Source organism: Aphanomyces invadans (assembly GCF_000520115.1).
Source record: "Aphanomyces invadans strain NJM9701 unplaced genomic scaffold supercont1.6, whole genome shotgun sequence".
Lineage (NCBI taxonomy): Eukaryota > Oomycota > Saprolegniomycetes > Saprolegniales > Verrucalvaceae > Aphanomyces > Aphanomyces invadans.
Window position 1 is genome coordinate 1,273,452 of NW_008580151.1, and position 21,577 is coordinate 1,295,028.

At 53.8% G+C, this 21,577-nt stretch overlaps 12 protein-coding genes across 30 annotated transcripts; 7 read left to right on the top strand and 5 right to left on the bottom strand.

Annotated features, from left to right (window-relative positions):
- Positions 1 to 179: 179 nt before the first annotated feature.
- H310_04040 lies at positions 180 to 1,845 on the bottom strand. Of its 2 annotated transcripts, XM_008868165.1 has the most exons (6): positions 1,429 to 1,835; positions 1,280 to 1,378; positions 931 to 1,225; positions 679 to 887; positions 388 to 627; positions 180 to 300 (listed from the first exon to the last, which is right to left on the bottom strand). In XM_008868165.1, exons 1-5 carry the CDS (start codon positions 1,816 to 1,818, stop codon positions 457 to 459), a joined length of 1,164 nt encoding a protein of 387 aa, XP_008866387.1. In that variant the 5' UTR covers positions 1,819 to 1,835; the 3' UTR covers positions 180 to 300; positions 388 to 456. The 2 variants fall into 2 exon arrangements, with proteins under 2 accessions (XP_008866387.1, XP_008866386.1); XM_008868164.1 differs by lacking the exon at positions 180 to 300 and having other exon boundaries at positions 310 to 627; positions 1,429 to 1,845.
- Positions 1,846 to 1,957: 112 nt separating this feature from the next.
- Positions 1,958 to 4,671, top strand: H310_04041 (hypothetical protein). 12 transcript variants are annotated; one of them, XM_008868170.1, is made up of 10 exons: positions 1,958 to 2,450; positions 2,495 to 2,585; positions 2,636 to 2,709; positions 2,755 to 2,814; positions 2,884 to 3,141; positions 3,196 to 3,232; positions 3,274 to 3,344; positions 3,398 to 3,458; positions 3,512 to 3,646; positions 3,697 to 4,671. In XM_008868170.1, exons 1-10 carry the CDS (start codon positions 1,980 to 1,982, stop codon positions 3,756 to 3,758), a joined length of 1,320 nt encoding a protein of 439 aa, XP_008866392.1. In that variant the 5' UTR covers positions 1,958 to 1,979; the 3' UTR covers positions 3,759 to 4,671. The 12 variants fall into 12 exon arrangements, with proteins under 12 accessions (XP_008866392.1, XP_008866391.1, XP_008866395.1 ...); XM_008868169.1 differs by having other exon boundaries at positions 3,196 to 3,344; XM_008868173.1 differs by having other exon boundaries at positions 3,196 to 3,458.
- Positions 3,774 to 6,704, bottom strand: H310_04042 (hypothetical protein; the record flags this gene model as incomplete). Its single annotated transcript, XM_008868178.1, has 5 exons — positions 3,774 to 4,091; positions 4,150 to 4,351; positions 4,400 to 4,597; positions 4,655 to 4,872; positions 4,923 to 6,704. The coding sequence occupies 5 exons, from the start codon at positions 6,702 to 6,704 to the stop codon at positions 3,774 to 3,776; spliced, it is 2,718 nt and encodes a 905-aa protein (XP_008866400.1).
- Positions 6,705 to 8,012: 1,308 nt separating this feature from the next.
- H310_04043 (serine/threonine-protein phosphatase ppe1) lies at positions 8,013 to 9,517 on the top strand. Its single transcript, XM_008868179.1, has 7 exons — positions 8,013 to 8,291; positions 8,347 to 8,414; positions 8,464 to 8,521; positions 8,568 to 8,663; positions 8,705 to 8,770; positions 8,830 to 8,973; positions 9,033 to 9,517. The coding sequence occupies exons 1-7, from the start codon at positions 8,061 to 8,063 to the stop codon at positions 9,282 to 9,284; spliced, it is 915 nt and encodes a 304-aa protein (XP_008866401.1). The 5' UTR covers positions 8,013 to 8,060; the 3' UTR covers positions 9,285 to 9,517.
- H310_04044 (hypothetical protein) lies at positions 8,721 to 10,819 on the bottom strand. Of its 4 annotated transcripts, XM_008868180.1 has the most exons (8): positions 10,503 to 10,819; positions 10,000 to 10,459; positions 9,908 to 9,947; positions 9,747 to 9,861; positions 9,659 to 9,688; positions 9,494 to 9,600; positions 9,156 to 9,441; positions 8,721 to 9,097 (listed from the first exon to the last, which is right to left on the bottom strand). In XM_008868180.1, the coding sequence occupies exons 1-7, from the start codon at positions 10,740 to 10,742 to the stop codon at positions 9,363 to 9,365; spliced, it is 1,071 nt and encodes a 356-aa protein (XP_008866402.1). In that variant the 5' UTR covers positions 10,743 to 10,819; the 3' UTR covers positions 8,721 to 9,097; positions 9,156 to 9,362. The 4 variants fall into 4 exon arrangements, with proteins under 4 accessions (XP_008866402.1, XP_008866405.1, XP_008866404.1 ...); XM_008868183.1 differs by having other exon boundaries at positions 8,721 to 9,441; XM_008868182.1 differs by having other exon boundaries at positions 10,000 to 10,819.
- Positions 10,820 to 12,230: 1,411 nt separating this feature from the next.
- Positions 12,231 to 12,668, bottom strand: H310_04045 (hypothetical protein; the record flags this gene model as incomplete). Its single annotated transcript, XM_008868184.1, has 2 exons — positions 12,231 to 12,548; positions 12,594 to 12,668. 2 exons carry the CDS (start codon positions 12,666 to 12,668, stop codon positions 12,231 to 12,233), a joined length of 393 nt encoding a protein of 130 aa, XP_008866406.1.
- Positions 12,669 to 12,756: 88 nt separating this feature from the next.
- On the top strand, positions 12,757 to 14,302 carry H310_04046 (hypothetical protein). The gene has a single exon (XM_008868185.1). The coding sequence runs from the start codon at positions 12,935 to 12,937 to the stop codon at positions 13,823 to 13,825; it is 891 nt and encodes a 296-aa protein (XP_008866407.1). The 5' UTR covers positions 12,757 to 12,934; the 3' UTR covers positions 13,826 to 14,302.
- A 219-nt stretch (positions 14,303 to 14,521) lies between these two features.
- Positions 14,522 to 15,628, top strand: H310_04047 (hypothetical protein). Its single transcript, XM_008868186.1, has 3 exons — positions 14,522 to 14,871; positions 14,925 to 15,165; positions 15,219 to 15,628. The coding sequence occupies exons 1-3, from the start codon at positions 14,609 to 14,611 to the stop codon at positions 15,573 to 15,575; spliced, it is 861 nt and encodes a 286-aa protein (XP_008866408.1). The 5' UTR covers positions 14,522 to 14,608; the 3' UTR covers positions 15,576 to 15,628.
- Positions 15,629 to 15,772: 144 nt separating this feature from the next.
- H310_04048 lies at positions 15,773 to 17,136 on the top strand. Of its 2 annotated transcripts, XM_008868188.1 has the most exons (7): positions 15,773 to 15,952; positions 15,999 to 16,039; positions 16,097 to 16,180; positions 16,243 to 16,325; positions 16,382 to 16,462; positions 16,528 to 16,638; positions 16,691 to 17,136. In XM_008868188.1, exons 1-7 carry the CDS (start codon positions 15,792 to 15,794, stop codon positions 17,027 to 17,029), a joined length of 900 nt encoding a protein of 299 aa, XP_008866410.1. In that variant the 5' UTR covers positions 15,773 to 15,791; the 3' UTR covers positions 17,030 to 17,136. The 2 variants fall into 2 exon arrangements, with proteins under 2 accessions (XP_008866410.1, XP_008866409.1); XM_008868187.1 differs by having other exon boundaries at positions 15,773 to 16,039.
- A 28-nt stretch (positions 17,137 to 17,164) lies between these two features.
- On the top strand, positions 17,165 to 18,417 carry H310_04049 (hypothetical protein). The gene is made up of 6 exons (XM_008868189.1): positions 17,165 to 17,484; positions 17,563 to 17,659; positions 17,714 to 17,840; positions 17,886 to 18,016; positions 18,065 to 18,172; positions 18,226 to 18,417. Exons 1-6 carry the CDS (start codon positions 17,189 to 17,191, stop codon positions 18,361 to 18,363), a joined length of 897 nt encoding a protein of 298 aa, XP_008866411.1. The 5' UTR covers positions 17,165 to 17,188; the 3' UTR covers positions 18,364 to 18,417.
- H310_04050 lies at positions 18,340 to 21,219 on the bottom strand. 2 transcript variants are annotated; one of them, XM_008868191.1, is made up of 8 exons: positions 20,038 to 20,094; positions 19,920 to 19,991; positions 19,708 to 19,866; positions 19,033 to 19,661; positions 18,887 to 18,980; positions 18,724 to 18,833; positions 18,613 to 18,676; positions 18,340 to 18,566 (listed from the first exon to the last, which is right to left on the bottom strand). In XM_008868191.1, the coding sequence occupies exons 1-8, from the start codon at positions 20,092 to 20,094 to the stop codon at positions 18,375 to 18,377; spliced, it is 1,377 nt and encodes a 458-aa protein (XP_008866413.1). In that variant the 3' UTR covers positions 18,340 to 18,374. The 2 variants fall into 2 exon arrangements, with proteins under 2 accessions (XP_008866413.1, XP_008866412.1); XM_008868190.1 differs by having other exon boundaries at positions 18,724 to 18,980; positions 20,038 to 21,219.
- H310_04051 lies at positions 20,357 to 21,223 on the top strand. Of its 2 annotated transcripts, XM_008868192.1 has the most exons (2): positions 20,357 to 20,971; positions 21,032 to 21,223. In XM_008868192.1, the coding sequence occupies exons 1-2, from the start codon at positions 20,461 to 20,463 to the stop codon at positions 21,112 to 21,114; spliced, it is 594 nt and encodes a 197-aa protein (XP_008866414.1). In that variant the 5' UTR covers positions 20,357 to 20,460; the 3' UTR covers positions 21,115 to 21,223. The 2 variants fall into 2 exon arrangements, with proteins under 2 accessions (XP_008866414.1, XP_008866415.1); XM_008868193.1 differs by having other exon boundaries at positions 20,357 to 21,223.
- The last annotated feature ends 354 nt before the right edge of the window (positions 21,224 to 21,577 follow it).

Here is a 21,577-nt window from a genome sequence, read left to right on the forward strand (position 1 = left end):
GGGAATAATAATGTCTTCAAGTTTGTATTCCCTCATCATCGTTTAATTCGAAAATCACTTTTTCATTGATGCAGTCACTACCCGCGACGACGTGGTCGTGGCCACGCCCATACCGTGCATCATATCATGTGGTGCAACTCGTGCGCCTCTTCTTGAGGATGCTGTCACCCCATCCATGGAGACCGTTTACAAAGCCAAGCTCTCTGCGTCGCCATGCACGGCCGGGCACGTTTGCTCAGCTTGCGCCTCAGACCAGCAGTGCTGGTCGCCCTTGATCTGCTTGTACCAATGGTCAATTCTCTGTGCATGATATCATGAGGGGTATGTGCAGTGCCAGCACACAATCGACAGCGTGTGCCATGGTCGATGGGATATTAATGCACTCGCTTGGGCGGTTTTGTGCTGCAGCAAGTGTTGCACAGATGGAGGACCCAGCATGGGGTACGAGATGATGTATCAATCGTCCGGGTAATGCGGGAAAACTTGGTAGTCCGCCAGGTCCGGCATCAAGTTCCCGTTTGCGTCGTAGTGGGCGACGTAGTAGCAGCTATCGCAGTAGTACATGGGGTCGTCGACAGCCATGGGATCGCCAAACGTGATGAGCTTGGCGACGTGGACTTGGCAGACCTAGTCTCGCCCCGTCAGGCGACAACGACGAACGAGTGAGTTGAGCTGTACCAGACACTTTTGGTGATGGTGGCGCTTGGTGAGCCGCATGGGGTACTCGTCTTTGCTTTGGGTGTCCATGTTGTGCATCAAGCGGATGTTTCGAATGTAAAGCACATGTTCGCATGCCCCGACGTGCACAAACAGGTACGGCGTGTCGAGTTGGACGGGCAGCGCACTCAGCGACGTGTGCGCCATCGAGACGGACGCCACATCATATCCTGATGCGCAGTCTAAGTAACGGATAGATCGAGTCGTTCGCACCTGGGTAGTCTGGACGAAGGGCCGGAAACTTTTGCAGCCACCATCGGACCTCCATCGAGTAGTCGACATTGGTTGCATCCCGCTTGTCGACGATGAACTTGTTGGCAATGTACATCATCTTTGAGTGAAGGCCAAATTCCTTCAGGTACTCGTGGTTGCGGCAATAGATGGCATCGGCAAGCTGAGTCAATGGAGACGACCCGAGCACCAGATTGAATTGACTCTTCTTGGACGACTGCGACGGGTGCATCACTTCGACGAGGTACAGCGACTCTAGCAGCGTCACCGGCGCTTCCTATCCATTGAGACGCGTGAGAACCAGTCCGCTGTTGAAAGTGAAGGGCACCACCTGCGTCGAAGTGGCCGATTTCGAAGCAAACATCCACCCTGGAATCGGAGGGTGTTCAATGGGTTGCCCTTTGCGTGTGGATGGATGCGCGTCGAGAAACTACAATAGGATTGTGAGCGCATGATGGAATATTGAAAAATCGGTCGTACTTGTTGGGTCAACGGGCAAGGCCGTCGCGCAGCCAAACATTCGTCCTCAGTAGCCAGGTTTCGAAAGATGCTTTGCACCAACTTCTCCTTGGCATTCGTGGTGGGCTCGTTCTTCAAAGCAAGTCGTGCAAACTCTTGCGTGGCCGCGCGTTGCTGCGTGACGCGAAGGAAGTCCATAGTGCTCAATGGATACAGCTCCTCCCATTGTGCCATCGCGGCGTCAATGGATTGTTGAATTGCATCCTTAACGCTTGGCAGCCGTATATCGTCCACAGAGATGTCAATGTCTGTGTCTGCCTCTTCGTCTGTGCCAGCGAACTGCAGCGGTGGGAATGCCGCCTGCAGTTGTCGTGGAGTACCATCGGGAGCGTCGGCCGGCGGCTGTTCCATCCACGACAACTTGAGACGACAACGGCATAGGGGGTACCCTAAAATTGCAACTTGTTTTCTTAAAAAATACCATTATTCTCCGAGTAATTATAATTAACTTCGCGATACGAGTTCCCGAAGATTTAAATTTTGGTACCCCCTCTCATTTCCTCCCACCCAGCATGCAATTGCTTCGACGCGCTGCGGCGGGCGCTGCTGTGCTGCTCATCCGCGGTGCAGATGGGATCAAGGCTCATTTCTCCCATCGATTTGAATACGAAGATTTCATGGCCGCACCAATGAACGCAAACAGTATGGTAGTCCGTTGGAACTCGCAATGCCCGGTGCAAGAATTCGGCATGGAGGTTGGAGCAGAAGTCGTCATCACCGTCGAGCACGCAGAGGCGCCAGTGGCGTTTTCGTTATTCAACTACGAGCAATGGGCGACGTATCGGTCGTTGGTCTTCGATGTAGCATCCTTGGAAGCATACAAAGAAACCCTCGCCATCACGTGCATGCACGCAGCAACGACTCGCGTCATGTTTGACCCAACCGTCGATGCCCTCAACACAACGTACAAGATCCAAATTGCAGCGTCCAGTCAGTACACATTTCAAGTCGAAAGCTGCACGATGCAGAACAACTTCGTGAATGTCCGTGTCATGCGACGTCGCATCGGGTGACTGGTTTCGTGTAGGCGTCGATTTCCATGGTCAACTTGGGCTGGGACAACGAATTGAGCGAGCACATGGGCGTGGAGCAACTAGGGCTCATCCCCCTCTACAAAGGTGCAAAATCTTGCCGACGGTGCGGAAGATCCAATCATGGACTCGGGTAGTCGTCACCGCGATGTATGCGTTGGGCACCGTGGCATGGCTCGCCGACTGCCTGGTCAAAACGAAATACACACCGGTACCCCGTGTACCTCTTCTGGCGTCGTCCTGACTGCATCTCCAGACCATCAACTTTGTGCTGGCGGCGGCTCTCGTGGGCGAAGCGGCGAAGGCCACCACCAAGGTAAGATTCCGTCATGTTCCCCTTGCATCGATGTTGAAACTACAGGAACTGATCACACACCATGTGAAGCTGCTCTATTACAAGGACTTCAGTGCGAATGGCATCGAACACTCGGTGGTCGCCACCGCTCGCAACGTGTTCGAGGGTGCAACAGACACAGTGTTCATGTCGTTTCTCGTGCTATGTGCGATGGGGTGGTCGTGGTCGCGACGGAAGCTCACCCTTCCCGAACGCCGGTTCTTTTCGATGGTGCTTGTCCTGTACAGCACCGTCGCGACGATCAAGGCCACGTGCAGCGCGAAAGAGCCCACGTGCCAAGCGTACTTTGTACGAATACACTGGTTCGACGACGTGTGAGGGTCATCCAAACAAACGCTGTAGCTGACAGAGTACGCCATCAAGAGCCTCGTCATGCTCGGTATCATCATCGCCCTCAATTACAACATCACGCGAATGCAGATGCACTCGGATGGGATGCGGTGGCATGGCGACAACGTTCCAGTACATTACGCCTGCCTGGAGCTCCTGCGGTGCGCATCCTTTCTTTGCATGCGTGACCTTGTTTTTTTTTACGTGATGTCAGGAACTTCCGCTTGTCTTTCGTCGCATATTTGCTCATGCCGAGCGTTGTCGTCCTTGTAAACGTACGACAATCAACCCTCAGTCGCTATTGCGAATGAATCTTGCGACGGTGTAGGCTGGCTTGTTGCTTCCTCCCGGGTCGTGGCGACTGCACTGGGCCAGTTGTATGAACGAAGAGTTGTTCATGCTTGGTATTTATTGCCACCTTGCGTACACGCTGCGCCCGATGTCGCCGTCGGTGTTTCAAGTGGTACGGGCTCGTCCAGTGTGTGTGTGTGGCTGAGCGACGTCAACTTCTAGATCTGCAAACCGGATCCACCGACCGAGTAACGCATTCGAAAACGACTTGCCGTGTTAAATAAGGAATCGATGACGTGTCACGCGCCGAGTTCATTCGGTTTGAACAAAAGGGTGGCCGAGATCCGTCGTCGAACGCTGTTTTCTTGGAGTTGCATAATCGAGTGGCACCGGTTCGTCGTCATGAACTTGCACTTGAACGCACCGGTGGTTGGAATGTCCGCCTCGTCGCCCCATTCCTTCAGCATGTCCGGCACGTCCTTTCCGTCGAGGACAGTTTCCATCAACGTTCCTTCTTCCGCATGAGCGAGCTGGAGCAAAATCGACGCGACGTAGCGGTGGTCGTGCTCGGCCAAGTTGAGTTCGTACTTTCCGCACGGCGAGATCGGGTTGAACACCTGAAACAACGACCATGTCGCTCCAATTCGTCGACCATGGGGATGCATTCTCGGCTACCTGGACGATGCCGACGCGATCGATAAGTTTCTTGCGGCTACTGCTGTCCAAGACGCTCAGAGCATCGTTGAAATTGCTTTCGTCGACGATACGGCCGAGAAGAATGACAAAAACTTCGAGGCGGACCACGACGTTGTTGAGTTTCTCATACGGGCTGAAGTATTCCATCAAGCGCTGGGCATGGCGCGCGGTAAAGTAATACCTAAGTGCACCCGATCCGATGAAACGTGTGGTCGCTGCGATGGCGTACCGATTCGAAATGGCCCGCAAACCCACGAGTTTCATATCTGGAATGGCTTTGAATTCTTTGAAAAACTGCTCGAACGCGGCGTCCGTAATGGGAATCGCGCCGTGCGGCGGCCGCCGCGTCACGACGAAATCAAATTCGAGCACGCCAAAGCGAGGCAACGACCAGGACGAGTCAAACACGATTGCCTTGTGGTTGTACCTACACCCAGTGAGAGCCACACGTTCAGCACTTGGTGGCGACAAGGGGCGGCGTCACCTGGCGTTACGAAATCCGTTGTTCATGCCAAACTGCGACACGTCTGGCAGTTTATTTGCCATGCGAAACTTGCGGTCGGCAGCGTTCGCCTCAATGAGGCAGAACATGATGCGCCGGTCGACGAAGTTGGACATGTTGAGGCGATAGAACCCCGTCGGGTTGGCCGGGTTGAATGCAATCCACTTGCCCAGCTTCTGCTCGACGTATCCTTGCTCGATCTACAGCCCCATTCGATCCCTTCGCCATCATCATGCTATCCTCGTCGTACCTGCGAGAGGTTGGTCAGACCCACGAGGACCGTGATGTCGCCGCAGACGTCAATTTTCCCATCGTTGTCTTTGTCTTCAAAAAAGACGCCACCAATCGGCCCCGGGCTCCCCATGTAGTTTTCGTCGTCGATTGTGTGGTGTTCCGAGTTGGAAATGCGAGGGATGAGCGCGACGGCGGCGGACGCTTTCTCTGCTTGGCAAGTTGTGCTTTCAAACAGTTTCAGCAACGCGTTGGCCTGCTTGACGGTGACGCAGAACCCGTCGGCCAGGATCTTGATCATAGTCATCTTCTTGTAGTCGTCCAGCGCAAACGATGTCCCGATGAGCTGCTTGAGCCGTTGGAACGGCGCTTCTTTCAGGTGCAGATCTGGACATGATTCTTCGTCCTGCGTCGCAAGGAACGACAGCTTGCCGTGGTTTGGCACCTGACCTTTTTCCCACTTCGCAGTCGGAGGAAGTGGGAGTTGCCCTTTGGGCAGCGTGATCGGGCGGCCGTCGTGGAGGACGTTCGAAAGCACAAGCCGGTTCTGGGCGTACATGGTCAGGAGCTCCTTGAGCACAAAGACGTCGCTGCGGTCGTCCAGGTCCAGCGTGTACGGCCCTGTGCAATACGTGTGGCTGTACAAGTACTCTTGGATGTCAATGTTGCAGTCGGCGACTTCCCACTCGCACTTCATCGAGGACGACGCCATGGCGTACAAAATGGCCTCGACGCCGGCCGTCCCGATTGGGTTGCTACCGACGTTCAGCCGCTCGAGCGTTGAGTTCTTGGTACAGAGGTCCACAAAGACGAAGATGGACCGCCCTTTGATGTGGTTGTTGCTCACGTTGAGTCGCTTGAGCGTCTTATTCTCAAGCAAACTGGTCGCGAGCTGGATGTCGGCGCCACCGGAATTCCCGAGCGAATTGTCCGACAGGATCAAGTCCAGCAGCGTGTTATTTTCGACCATGGCTTGAACGAGGTGGCACGCGGGCTCGCCTCGGATTTGGTTCCAGCTCAAGTCCAAACTCGTGAGCGAACTCTTTACAAGGAGTAGTTCGCCCAAGATGGTCGCGGAGTGAAATACCTTGTTGTGGCTCAAGTTGAGCGTGGTGAGGGTACATCGCTTGAGCAGCGCCCGCACGAGAGCCGTCACGCTTTGGTCTCCCAAGTTGTTGTTGGCCAGGTTTAGCACTTTCAGATGCAGCGCCGCGTTGTCTAGGACAGCGTTGAGCTTCATGTATCCCTTGACGCCGACTTTGTTGTGGGACAAGTTCAGTTCCACCAAGTCGTCTTTCACGACACCTTTCACGACTGCCGCAGACCCTTGTCCCGTCATGCCTGTGTCTGTCATGGATATCGATGTCACATGCACTGGCAGGAGCTCGAGCGCGTCTCCCATCGCTTCAGCGCGCTTGTCGCCGAGAAAGTAGTTGCTGTAGTGGAGCTCGCCGTTCTCCGTGTATCGAGGCGCAGGTTTTTTCGCCAGCCGAAAATCAAATACTGGGAGCGGTAGCAACGCGTCGTTCTCGCACCGTCGAATGTATCGGCCGCGGGACGAGTCGGGCCGGCGCGCCTGGTGCGCCGGGCCGCTCGCATAAATTTCCCAAAACTTGGCCTGCACGTCGTCCCCAACGAAATCGTTTGCTGAAGCCCTTGCCCACTCGTCTTCTTCTAACTCCAAATCCCGCAACGTTGACCCAGCCGCGGTGCCTTTTGACTCGCCGATGCTGTTGCCAGAGACAGCACTCCCATCCAGTATGATTGCGCTACAATCCAGTTGGTCAGCTTCTTCCGTCATGGTGCCCATGATGTCCGTAGTTGACGAGGTGAACGACGTATCTGCCGCCGATACGCACGATTCCCCTTGAGGTCTGGTGGCGCTGGGTAGACATCCTCCGGCAGTCTTGAAGTCGGGATGGTGGATGCATGCAGAGAGCCGCCTCGTGACTTTGTTCAATCTGGCGCGAGGGCTCTTGGGGCTTCGTCGAGGGGGCGCGCTGTTCATGAAGGTTGTTGCGGCCAACAACCGAGTTGACGCCCGACGGTCTATCGCTGCATGTGGATGGGTTGATTCATCTAGACCTTTTCGACCGACGGGGCTTCCCGCCGCCGTGTCGGGTGGTTTTGAGTCCCCCGCTGTGTCGGACGTTTTCCACGACCACAAATTGGCTCGGGGAAATGCTTGGCGCTTGTGTTTGCGATGGGAATTTGTGGGACTCAAGGCCGGCAAGACGCGCTCGGGACTGCGAAGGTAGTCCAAGCTCATGTACGCATCAACTTCGCGGTCCATAATACGCCACCACCCGTCCCGACATACAGTTGGTCATGGCCAAGAATAGCCCACAACTTATAACAGCCCCAATTCGAAACCTCAAGCTTTAGGCGCCTTGGTGGTGTCGCTTGATATACATTTGAGGGCACTGTTCACGTCGAGTTCCGCCTGGCCGTGGGTGCAGCTTAGAAGGCCGGTGGTGGCCTTGTGGGTGCTGGCTACAAGGCGGCGGAGATGCACAGGGCTGGTGGGAGGAATTCGGGCCACTGAGCCACATTCAATACGCCACCCAGATGCTCATGTTTGACAGTGTCGATTCATATCCATATCATGCGATTCAACCTGCACCTATTATTTGTAGGTTTTCCATTCCAGGTACGTACATAGAGAGCTAGCACGTCGCCAACAACGCGCAAGCGACTGTCGGAAGCCGAATACATAAGCACTCACATAGTTCAACAGAGCCTCGTCGTTGGGATTTGTCGAGACGGTCATACGTTGGAGCTTCCATCGAGGAGCAAGCTCTGCCAACTAGCCACAAGCACCCCACAACGCGTCTCGACATGGAAGGATTCGGAATTGAAGAATGCTACGGACTTTGCCGTGGAGGGAGGAAAGTTTATTCGTCCAAGTACATTGTCTCTATTGAGCTTCGATCGCGCAAGCACACGTCTGCCGCAACAAGCATGGACATCGCGCCGCCGAAACGTTTCTCGACACCAGATCCAAGAAGCTACCCGATTAAGTACGATTCGAACACCACCTTCTTTTGTCCCGTACTTCCAAGATCAACCTTGATCAAACTATATCATACAAAAACATAGGTTATGTTTGGACAGTCAATGGAATATTCAGCAGCGGAACGACCACAACCGAAGCAACATGGATGGTCCTGATCAGTGGATCGAATGCCTCCGCGGTGGAAAGGTGCTATCAGAGCTGCAGCTGAAAGCCGTATGTGAGCTAGTCAAGGAGATTCTCGTGGAGGAATCGAACGTGCAACTCGTGTCGAGCCCTGTGACCGTCTGCGGCGACATCCATGGGCAGTTTTACGATCTCCTCGAATTGTTCCGCGTGGGGGGCGAGTTGCCCACGACCAACTACGTGTTCATGGTGCGCCTAATTGATCCCATTTGGCTCTCCCATCTCATGCACGAATGAATATCAGGGCGATTTCGTTGATCGAGGGCATAACAGTGTGGAAACGTTCGAGATGTTGTTATGCCTCAAAGCAAGGTTCGACGCACTCTTCCCGAGGTTGGAATTAAATTGCTTTCTCTCGTAGATATCCAGACCGCATCACGTTGTTGCGAGGAAATCACGAAAGCAGACAAGTCACGCAGGTAAACACGACCTGTTCAGCCAAACGATTTTGACCGAGTCATGCAGGTGTATGGCTTTTATGAAGAGTGCGTGCGCAAATATGGCAACGCCAACCCCTGGAAATACTGCACAGACGTGTTCGACTACCTGAATTTGGCCGCTGTATGTCGCTCATAAGGACTCCTGTTGACGCCGGCACGTAGGTGATTGACGGCAAAGTTTTGTGCGTCCACGGTGGTTTATCGCCAGAGATTCGAACACTTGACCAAGTACTGATTCTCCCTTGAAGCAACGTTCCGTGTCTCTAAGCTACGTGGCAATGCTCTAGGTGCGCACAATCGAACGTCAACAAGAAATTCCCCACGAAGGGGCGTTTTCGGACTTGATGTGGTCGGACCCCGAAGACATTGAGGCGTGGGCGATGAGCCCTCGTGGCGCAGGGTTCTTGTTTGGGTGGAAAGTCACACAAGAGGTTGGTTTTAGACTCGGTGTCATCGTCGTGAGCCCATCTCCGCACGTTTTGTGGTGTAGTTCAACCGCCTCAACGGCCTTGACCTCATCTGCCGCGCGCATCAGCTCGTCCAGGAAGGCTACAGCTACATGTTTCCGGACAAGAACCTCGTCACAGTGTGGTCGGCGCCCAACTATTGCTACCGTGTCGGCAACGTCGCGGCCATCTTGGCGTTCGATGAAAACTTGAACCGCGAGTTCAAACTGTTCCGCGAAGTCCCAGAGTCGTCCGAGCATGCTTCGCACCGTGCGGCCGTCCCGTACTTTTTGTAGACTGTCTGTTGGTCGCGCCAGAGACGAGTTAGAGCATCTTACAACACAGTCCTCCTTCGATGAACACTCTCCGTCGTGTCAAAATGGCGCAACGTGGACCACCGCTGCGTTGGCCATCCCCGCCGTGCGCACCGAGTACGAGAACGCCCACCCGTGTCTGCACCAACATAGCCCATCTTAGACTGGCAATCGTGTAATACAGCACATACCCTGCCCCACCGTACTCGCCATGGGCATTCAAGCACACCATGCCGCCCTTGAATGACGGCACCTTGTCGGCAATCCGCCGTAGTGCCTTCTCGCATGCTGCTTTTGGCTACGCGAGGAAGCACGTCAAGCACCCATGGCATGAGGGAACACCGGCCAACTCGTACATGCATGCCATCTCCCATGTCTTGCACAGCCTGTACACCAATTGTTCAACATGTAACTTCGTGACCATCACAGGGGGAATGGGACGACCTGGTATGACGGCAGAAACCTCATCATGATATCACCGTCGCCAGTGGCTGCCGCCGCGCCCTTGGTGTTGTCCACGTAGCATCCGGCGCCTGGCAATGGAGCGTCCCCGACTCGACTACGTACAAACCTCAGTCTGAAAATGGTCTCACCCTCCCACCCACCCCTGAATTTTATGGTTGGCGCCGTTTGAGCTCGCGCCAGCTAGACAATTCCACGCAATGAAAACAGCTCATACAGGTGAGAAGGGTTGCACCAGCCATTTGTCCAGCGGTGTCGAGCGCAATCATGCCTATCGTGTCGTGGTTGTGCTGGTTGATCGCTTCGCGGGCGTCCAATGCAGCAGTGTGACCAGAAGCGAGGGGTTCGTACGGAGGGCAAGACGATGCTTGTCCACGCACGTTTTTAAAGTAGTTGGGTTGACATTGGTTCGCTCTCCACTGGAGATACAACTCGGTCGAATATGGTGTTGTGAGGGATTCTTCATGGAAGCCCATCATCTTGGCAAACGCCAACGCTCCTTCGCCGGCCAAGACAGAGTGCGACGAATGCTGCATGACCTTTCTAGCCACACGAATGGCGTCCTTGACGCGGCGGAGGTACACGACGGATCCCATAGACTGATCATGTCCATCCATAATCATCGCGTCCAACGTGGTCTCCCCTGTACTGTCCGGGCTGCCTCCATATCCGACGGTGAAGTCACATTGCTGCACCTACACACAAACGAGGAATACACTACTGTGACACGTATCAAACCTCGCAAATATTGCACCCAGCCTCCACAGCGTCGAGGACCGACTGGCGACTTGTTTGGAGTACTTCGAATGCTTGGTTCGTTGCAGCCGTGAATGGCCACGTGTTTAACACCACTGGGGTCGGGAGCGAGAACTTGGGGGCATACACGACTTCCTTTTGCATTCCCTGAAGAGCGAGTTGAGTTGCCAACGCACTACTCTCGCTTGGACCTGCATAGTTGACCATGCCAACGCTCGACATGCTTTCGGTTTTGACAAAATCTTTTTCGGCTTTTCCGGATATTGAGCCAACTTGAAGCAGAACAAGGGCAAAGTGAAGTTGTCAGCAAGTGCAATATTATGTATTGGTAGTCGATGGGTTGGAATAAATAAGACGAGGGGGCCGCTACACTTCGACAAGTCTAACAAAGGATTCGAAGGCGGCGTCTTCGTCGCCGCCACTTCGCAGCAAGCACTTGTGGGCGAGGCGGATCATGTTGGATTGGAACCCACGCACCTCGTTGTACGTCGAGTAAGCTTGCAATATTCGACACACGGAACTCTTCGCACAAGGTGGCAAACAGCATTTATGCACGCGATCTTGTATGACGAGGTACAGAGGACACTCGCCGCACGGGCACAAGAAGTCGGACACAACTAAGTGCCACGTGGGCTTGAATGGCACAATTTGCTCGTCTGGCGTTGGGTTGGCTCTGGGACAGTCGTCATCCGAGTCGGATGAGCAATCTGTGTCGCTGTGATGAGGGGAGGATTGAAATTTCAAAGCTTGGAATGCAGGAGCCTCGACCGGGACATCGAGATGACCGTTGGTTTTCGTTTCTCTCGTTTTAGAGTCGGCATGCGGCTTCACAACAATAGCAGTCAAGCTAGAGTCATGACAGTACGTCGACCTTGGAGACGCATGGGACATCATTCCTAGCACTATCCGATGCAGAGCAAGGCGCATTGATTCGAGGAGAGCCATCGCGGCAGCAAGTACGACCATCCCTGAGTGGGTGTATGACGACGGCGCACAACATGACTCGAACGCTGCCATGGGTGGTCGGAAGAAGGTTGGTAAGTGACAGCCTCAGACCGCTTTGCACTTAGTCTTGTGAATTTTCCATTTGCTCGGCCTTTTGATTGGAGCATCATACTCCGACGTCAATACTTATCTCATGAGTTGTGCAAGCCAGCCTTGCTCAGTTGTTCCAACTTTGAATCGTCTGCGCCATGTACTCCGCGAGCAACCAGCAGCAACTCCTGCTGCGTTGCTGCCAACGCTCGAACGACCGTCGCGTGGCAAAATGACCACGCTTGTCTCCCCGATGCGAGTCTCTCGATGTTGCATAAATCACATGCATCTGCCAGGCATTGTGTGTTTTTGGGATGTATGCTGCTGTTAGGCAGTGAGCGACGAATGCACACACATGAATGTAAAGAGTTGAGTGCGAAATGCTGCCTCGGCCTATCGTCGTCGAGTGCGTAACGTCAGGTATCAACCCCTCGATTCTGCAATCCAGGGTGAAAGGAGCAGGATTCTCTTATCAGGGGCAGTCTTGCGACCTCTCGCCCGATAACTTGGATGGACGTGCCAGAACTTCGTGCTATCGAAGCCTTACTTAGCTTACATTGTTGCCATCTTGTACCAAAGTAACACGATCATTCTTCACCCCCGCAACAACGTTCACAATCGTAGCAAGGTCGTGTTTCCTAGACATGGAGGTTTGCTCTCGAGGGTTCTTCCACTTTATTCGGCATCGTTGTTGCCGAGCAGAGGTTTGCTTTCAGATTTCTTGCAGTTGGTGTAACCAATGTAGCAGCACGTGGCAAAGATGGCGTTGCCAATGCCATCTCCGACAGCACCGACAGTCGTGATCGCACCAATCGACCGCACGTACAAGTCAAAGACAAAGTATGGAATCATGAAGATGCCAAAGTTGCGGTACGACGTGCTATTCCACTTGGTCGACAAGATCGTAAGTCCGCCGAGGGTGGCTTGCGATCCAAAGCACTGGGTCATCAAGAGCAGGGCCGGTGAGGGAGCGGAATTTGAGACAAATTCCTTCTGGAAGGCAAGATCGCAGACCAATCCAGGAAAGAGCATCGTTACCAGGCCCATGCACGTGAAGACGGACCCCATCACCCATTGTTCCGGTCTCATGCGGCGCTGGAACATGTTGCCCATTGTCGTGTCTGAAATGGCATCCAACCTTTCATGTGGCTCACACACAGTGAATGCAAGGACGTTTTATCCCTTAAAAAGTACGAAATGGGTAAGTTTTATATTAAAGTAGTCCATTTTTTTGCCTATGTAAACAAAATACGTGTAGGTGGGAATGCATGTAGAAGAACACCACAGGACTGCAGAGATTTTTTTGCAAATTCTATGGGCGCTCATGACAGAACCAACATCTTCCTGGAGCGCCGCCCGAACGCAACAGAGCCATCGCCATGGACTGCGCCGTCAACGTAGGGTTGAGATGTCAGGAAGTGCTGATGTCTGTGTTCGAGTACCAGCAGGGATTCCCCCGCGATGTCGTTGAAGTGACTCGCGCCGTGACGTTTGCAGAAGACGCCGTGGAGTTGTTTCATCAAGATGCTCGTCGACTGGTGCTACCTGGTACAGAGCAGAAAGCGTTCTTCACTGCCGTCGTAAAGCTCCAAAACTCCGTTGAACGGTGGCTGGCCGAGCGAGGATCGTCAGGGGTGTCCAGGCTTCTTCGAATCCAACCGAGAATGAGCATCGCCTTGTTCATTTGGTCGGCCTCGACCAACAATCTGTCACTCTTGCGGTCGCTGGACATCCCCAAGAATGACCGATATGGCCGCCTTGCCACTGCACTTGCGGCATGGCATGGTCATTTGGATGCACTGGTCTACTTGAGCCATCACGTTCCCATTCAAAGCCTTCCCCATGGAGTTGTCGACGGCGCTGCAGCTCGCGGACACCTCGACACAGTGCGATTCCTTTGCACATGTGGCGCATCAGTATGGCGACCAGTCAACGTCGCAGCGTCATGTGGCCATCTTCATGTGGTCCAGTATCTCCATGCCAACAAGATCGGGCGACTGTTGGCGACCGCGTTGGACAACGCGGTTGAAGGTGGCCATTTGAACGTTGTCGACTATCTCCGACGCCATCACGTTGCGGATACATGCTCGTCGAGAGCTTTCATTGCCGCGGTTGCCAAGGGTCACGCAGCCATGGTGCATTACTTGGTCCAAGAGAACTTGGCTCCAGTCACGAACAGCGCCATAGATGTTGCCAAGTTCAACGGCGACCACGAAATGGTCCAATTCTTGTTGTCTGCTGGTCGTCGGCAGTCAGGACGAGCAGAATAGTTTCGTTGATGCAATCGAAATCCCACCACGCACCTACCGGCCATGTGTCCTGGGTCAATTTGACAAGTGAATCGCTTGGTTGATTGTGGGAGAGATTGTGTGTCATGTTGGTGGCGTAATCACGTCTCGTGGAAACAGGTAATGAGCGTGTAAGGGTGATGAAGCCACATTGTTCCAGGCCATGTCGCACGCCACCACCTCATCATCGGTGGCCGGCGGTGCGGCGAGAGTCCTCTTCAGAGCACAACACGGTTGAGCCTCGGCGAGTTGTTGCGCGTTCGAGACATTGACGTTCCAAAATCAGCTAAACATTCTTGAACACTGACGTGACTGCTCGCCCTGGCTACCCTGTTTGTGCAGGGAAACGTACGAAGGCCGCTCCAGCTAGCGCGCCGATCGCGCTATGCCAATATTTTCCCAGGACGTTGGGTTCCTGCCGATGGAGATTGTGTCGGCGCTGCTCGTCGACCGAAATCGGGTGAATTCAGGTCGTCCTTGAAGTTTACACGAGATCCGCTGGGTACCCGAAAATGTCACATCTATTGAACCAAACTGAGTTTAACCCAGAGAACCGTTAGTAAATGAACATGTAGAATGCGTGCGAATTCACATAACGCGTATCAAAAAGGGATATGTTAACGTGTTCTTGAGGTGAGATATGACAAAAGAGGATTGACTTCACATTTTTGGTTGAGGAAGGGATCGGATTGGTCGAAATGAGAACGTCTCGTTGCAAGCAAAAATATCTTTGTTCCATTTGGGAATTTTTGGCAACAAGACCCAATGTCTCCGCTCAACTACGTCGAAAAGCTATGCGTGTTGACGGACATGGTGGACTCCCCCGCTGCCCAAGTGAAAGAAGCGCCAGCGCATGGAGAGAAGCGCATTGGTCGCGTTGACCTTGTGGGCTCTATCGTCAAGAAATCTTTCGTTGCCGCACTCAGCCAGGATACCCTCGGAGACTCGTGGTTAGCCGTATGGGCTCGCAAATGGAACCGAAGCCTTGCGTCCAAAATCGACATTATCGGCACGTTGTGTGCTCTTGTGTACGTGTCTCCTCGTAATGGATTGAAGAGACACTCATGGATAAGGCTTTTAGGTGGACGCTCCAGCTGTACCAAGCGTTTCTGCGGTGGAATGAGTCTCGTACGGACATCCAGGGCTTTGCGCTGCTGCATGACCCAGTGCTACGGCAACTCACCCCTTCGGACTTTTCCCTTCCGCTATTCTTCCTCGTGTATGGTGCGGTCATCCTTGCACTGGGCGTGTACGGCCGAAATAAGCCGGACCTTGTCATGGAACTCCTACAAGCGAAGACATGTGTGATTTACATGCGAATGGTAAGCTCTGTGTAATCTGCTAGCCGACGCGACGCTCAATGTCAACTCGATAGATTGCATTGTACTTGGTGCCATTGGAAGCACCTGTTGGCACGATCCCGTTGATTGACCCCATCGCTGGCAGCGACGGAGTCGTGCTCATGCGAGATCTGTTCTTTTCGGGACACACAGCCACGACATTTCTCGTGTTTCTGACGTGTCGTCGCCAAGACGCGGCATGGAAGGGTCTGTTCTTTGTCATGGCGGCCACCACCGCTTTCATGGTGACCTTACAGAAGACTCATTACGCGATTGATGTCTTTGCAGCGCCGTTCTTTGTATACACATGTCATGGTATGATCTACGAAGTGCGTAGTGCATGTCGTGCACTGCACGTTTCAGTAACCTACCATCCATGGGCTCAGAAATAGTTCCAAGGTTGCCCTCTCGGCTCTATTTTATCCATTTCTTACCTTATTCGTGACGTCTTGACGCGTTCATGAGTGCTTGTCCGTCCACGTCGCCGCAGTTCGGTCTGCGTGTGCGGTAGATCTCCCGGTCGGAATTTCGACAGTTACTGAAAAATCGTGTACGGATAATAACCGGATATTCACAAGCAAACTTGATTGGCTCTTGTATCGATCACCATGCTAACACGTCGCGACGTGGCGGCAGTGGCCGGGACTCTGGCGGCGGTGGCAGCGTATTCGTACCTATCCAAGTACATCGTGCGATGGAGAGGTGCAGAGTGCCGCAAGAAAAACCGCCTCGAAGTCGAGGAAGCGCACAGCGAAGACATGGATCACTGGTGACAAGCGTCTGTGAACGAATTGGCCTGCTCAAACGACTTCTAGCGACGACAGCATTCCTCGCCGTATCCGCAAGGCTGAAACAGGTACGTCACCCCCGTTTTGCCCAATATCGTTCGCACCTATGCACTCATGTAACGTAGTTCTCCAACGCCGCACAGCACGCATTCTGCTTGTCCTGGAATCGAGCTGTGATATGTTCAACCAAATGGCTGTACTGCGAACTGGTACACTCCATATCTGACTCCACTAACATTTGTGCTTGACGAAGTGCATCCTCGCTGGCTAGCCGAATGCTTTGGCATTCAACACGTGTGGATTGTTGAGCCCGCCTTCTACAAACATCACAAGGCCGATCGCTTAATTGCACGGGTACGCCTCCCATGTCCCAGGTCGAGACCGGTCGATTGACATCAATAGCACTGTAGGAAGCGACGGACTGGCTGTCCATTCGTAGGTTCAAGACATCCTCTGCATGCATCACTGCCCTTAGAGAATCCGGCTACGACGTATCACAATATCGCTATCGAGCACGAGGTCTCACTGCACGCGCATGATCTACTACTGTACATAGATTTGGACAACGGAGCTGAGTCAGGAAGCCGTGTCGTTGGAAGCACCAGAGCTCAAGCTCCCCGACCGCGTCGCCATTGTCATGGGTCGCGAAGCGGACGGTGTTAGCCAGGTACCGCAATCTAACATCCCATTGCACCGTCAATCATTTTCGATTGCTTTAGGAAATGATTGCTGCTGCCGACAAACGTGTATACTTGCCGATTCATGGGTTTGCCGACTCGTTGAACTTGAACGTGGCGACAGGGCTGATCATTCAGCGCCTCTTCTTCATTTGCCCTGAAGCTCGCGGTGCTATGACCAAGACTGAACGCTCCGAACTCCGCGAAGACTGGTACCACCGAATGGTCAAAGGCGACGAGAAGGCCGAGACGTTCTTGGCTAATCCTCCTCCTGCATATGCCGACCTCCGACGTCCAGACGACCACCGAGGAGCATGGATGGGCAGCAAGACGAAACGAAAGATCAAGGAGCGCGAAGCTCAGCTTAACGAGGAGGCCTAACTCGAGCATACCTAGCGGTATGCACCGACAATTTATGCCGCAGCTTACTTTCCAACGGCATTCAATTTTATCCCGGATAAATCGCTTCTATATCCGTACTTCTTGACCCAATGAACGTCTTGGCACGTTCGCCAACCCTTTTCACACGAAAGAGCGTCGATGGTGCTGATGTCGCGGATGCGGCACGTCGTGCAACGTGTATCGCGGCCGAAGCGCGTGCTATTTCGCTTCTCGTCCACGAATGCTGCAGCATCGCCCTGCGTAGACGAAGACCTGATTGCCAACTTTCAACAGCTCTTGGAAAAGCGCAAGGTGACGGAAGCCATGCAGATATTCCAGTCGCTCAAGAAACCTCCGACCACAGCGCTTTCTCAGCGTTTGGCGATCATGCTCGCGAAACGAGCGACTTTAAAAGACACGAAGGATGCCATCAATGTGCTCAAGAGCGTCTACATGTACGACATCTTGACATTATGGCTTCGAACGTTGACGAAGTCACTTGTGTTGGTTGCTCTGACCTTGCATGACATTAGGAATCCCGCGCTCAGACCCGATGACATTACAAAATTGGCGTTCATTTTTGTGTCGGATGCATGCTACCGCAACAAAATGATCAAGGAAGCTCTCGAGGTGTGTTGTCGCACTTCTGACACGCACACTACAAAGAGTGACCCGATCGTGCAGGTGACGGAAGAAGCGCACAACTTAGGGATGCGGCTAGACTTGCCAGCTTACAACAACCTCATCAACGCCCTTGTGGACGCCGGTCAGACCGACGAAGCAATCTTGATTCTGCAGGACATTGCAGCAGGTTCGTCCCATCGGTTATTCCCTGCAGCATTCACGTTCTTGCTAGGCGACGTGATTTCCCCGGACGAAACAACGTACGCTGGGCTGGTGAACGCCATCATGTCACAGCGAGAGTTCTCGCAAGCCGTGGAAACCATCAACCAGGCGCGGACATCTGGCGTCAAGTTCTCTGGCGAGGTACGTCGCCTTCATGATGAGGGTATTTTATCAAATTCCATTACTCAGACGTACATGTCGTTTATGGCGACCCTTGCGGACGTCGAAGACGATTCGGACGCGCTGGATCGCCTGCTCTCATACTTGGAAACATCGATGGACGAAGATGGAGTCGAGGTGCGTCGAGTCCACGTCGATTGTTCGATCGAGTTATGAATGCATTGCTGCAGGCATTCGAAGAGTTTGAAAATGCCATGCTAAGTCACGACGAAGACGACGACGATGACGACGACGATGACGACGACGACAATGGCGAAGGGGATAACCTTGACGAAGATACCGACGACAGTGGTAATGCGTTGCATTAAAAACTTGTGAATTAGCTCGATGGCGACCGGAGTCGGTGAGCGTTGCGCAGATCCTGCGTCACTATGCGTCGAGGACCATGCTCTATGATTGCTTTGAGTCCCGCCACCGCCGTTGCATGGTGGAGTTGTGGTGCGAGGAGGCCACACACATCGACGCAAAAGTGCTCGAGGCTCGTCCGCCACCCTTCACTTGACAGCATGCACTACAGAAAGTGAAAGGCACATTCGGTTTGAAGTAGTTTGAAGTACTTGGTCCCAGACGAAGTCGACGCCGTGGTGGGGCAAGAAACTGACAAGTGCACTCTGGACCCATCTACGATCGGCCACTTGCAACCACCCATTCAAGGAAGACGCTCGTACGAGTCAAAAAGGTGCGAGGGCTTTTCGGCACAGTCCAACTTTGAGTTGGTGTATATCTCATCAATGACCTGGAACAGCGTTGAGTGCCGCCGTCCGACTTCCAGCCAGATCTACGAAACCAGGGCACGTTGTGCGGGTGTCCCATGCTAGAGATAAAACCAACGCGCTGGGTGGCTGCGTTGAGTTCGCTTCGGCTGATGGCGCACCGATGGTACGTGTTGAGGAAGACATGCAGGCAAGACACAATCTCGATATCTCTACGCCAAACATGTTAGCGTCGTGTTGGTGCGCTTTATTGTCCAACCGTACTTGGAGTCGAAAGACGGAAAAAGGTGGACGAGGGGCATGGCCAGGTGTAGAAAATGGCTGCTTTGGAGCTTGGTCATGACGTACCACAAGTTGAGGGTGTCACACAGGCGAGACTGGTCCGGAGCGTATACGGCAGCAGTCGGCATGTCTGCGAGGGAGTCCCGCACAAGTCGGAACAGAAGCGATGCGATCGAGGACGACCAAGGCTGCGTTAACGACATGATAGCTTGATTGGCTTGCAAGCGCCACCGAAGGTCCGTGCACTTGTCGGGAACGTAGAGTCGTCGAAACCAGAGCAGCTGACGGAGCTGCATTGGCAGGGACCGTCCATGGCACATGCGGAACAAGTTGACTTCGTCTGCGAGTGCCTGGGAGCGTAGTGTCTTGTCTGCGTCAAGGGGAGAGACCGTGGGCATCTTGGCCACGACTGTTAAAAACGAGGCAGTCGGGGGGAGCACGGGGGTCGACAACGGCAGAGTACAAAAGTGGCCATGTAAGTGCAGGATCGCAATCTGAGCTGCTAGGTCAACGTTTGTCGTACACGGCTGGGCGGCTGCATGTCGAGCATACGATTCTGTCATGCCCTCCTTTAGACGTTGCATGGCGTTGCTTTGAATGACGTTCACCATCTATGTCTTGTTTGTCCAGGTCATCGTAAGCGCAAGAAGGACTTACGTGTGGGGCAAGGAACGTTAGGAGGTCCGACAAGAGCTGCTGCTCGAGTTCTCGTCGAGTATCCTGGGACATAAAGGGCTCCACTAACAGATACCTGTGGGCACGCTCAGCGGGAAAGTACGCTTGTGCAAATGCGTCGCCGCAGAGTGCTAACAGGATCTAACAGATAAAGCGTGATTCCAAGACACGTCGACATCGGCCCGGCGACAAACTTGGAGAGCGGACGGGTTGGCCTTGTACGGAGATACAAACGCATGCATTTGCTCCATGAGAGTACCTTGGATCTACACAAGGACGTCGCTTCTTCCAACACCCTGCATCCTGTTGTACCTCGCTCCATGCAGGATGCGTGACCGCGCTTTGCGCTACCGAAGTCACAGCCAGCATCGCGATGAAACCGCCAAGACAGTGTTTCGCACAAGCGTCCCAACAACCATTCCACCACAGACGAATCGAGAGCTCTCGTGAATGGAATCATGACGCTGCGGCATTCACAATGCGCCGACGAGCTCGTTTGGTCGAACCAATGCACTTTCTCCGAGCGCACATCCAACAGACCATCAGTCGAATATTCACGTAGGTCTGCGCATGCTCGATGCATGTTTTCTCGAGAAACCTGCGGCAGGCGAGCGATTCAGGACGAGGGTCGGCCTCGTCCAATCTCGTACAGACTGCGACACATGCGCCATTGTCGAGTGAAGGTCCAAGGAATGCAGGTCCTGGCGGAATCGTCGCTCCACTGTCAAACTTTCGATGTGGATGCGTCACTCGGACCTCGCGTCATGTCTGAAGCGCCCACCCACGACTCCCATCGCTGCCCGCGACGTGTTCCCGCCCGAGCGACAGATCTTGGCCCTCGTTCTTGACAACGTTCTCTCGCCCCTCGAGTGCGAGGCGCTGATTCGACACAGCGAAATCACAGGATACGAGCCAGCGTTGCTCAATATTGGCTACGGACGGCAAGTCCTCCGTACAGACGTTCGCAACAACGACCGATGCATCATCGACGATGTGGTCGCAGCAACTATTCTGTGGGAACGTGTGCAGCCGTATTTGCCAGACACCTACCGTGGCAAGCCGTTTGCAGGCGTCAACGAACGCCTTCGATTCCTCCGGTACTACCCCGGCCAAGAGTTCAAGCCGCACTATGACGGCACGTATCGCCGACCTGATGGAAGCGAGCAGTCGTATTTGACCATTCAAGTATACCTCAATGGCGGCGACGACTTGCAAGGCGGCGACACGATCCTTTTCGATAGGAAGGGTGACGTTCACATCCATCCAGTGCCCGGCCGGGTCCTCATCTTCCAACACCTGAACGTAGAGCACTCTGGTGCTCCCGTCGTCAGCGGTGTCAAGTACACGATTCGATCGGATATCATGTGCACGAGGAGCAAGGTCGAGTAGGTTCGGCAGCACGACCTGTACATTCAAATTCCAGAGCAAGTGTTGGACTGCAAGATTGTCATCCCGCACACGGTCCATTCTGCGGTCATACTTGGATTCCATGTCGGCACACACTCTTGTGCTGTTGTGGTGCTCAGTTCATTCAGCGGGGGGGGGGGTACAGCCACCACCATTTCCTTCCTCGTGAAAGCCCCCTCCCATTCCGTCACGATCCAATTCTTCACTTATCCACGCTCGCGCCAAGTAGATGCATGACTTACGAGGACATTGCATCGATATCGCGAGAGCTTCCCGTACCAGAACGCATTCACGTCGCTACAGATCACTGCCAATGGTCGGCACGAGAAGGAACCCGTTCTCATTGAGGTAGCTTCGTGCGGCAGCCGGAGCCAGGCCGCAGGACTTGGAATCAATCTGGGTCGAGCCATTCCGCTCAATGGCAGCATGTCCCACGCGGCGGAGT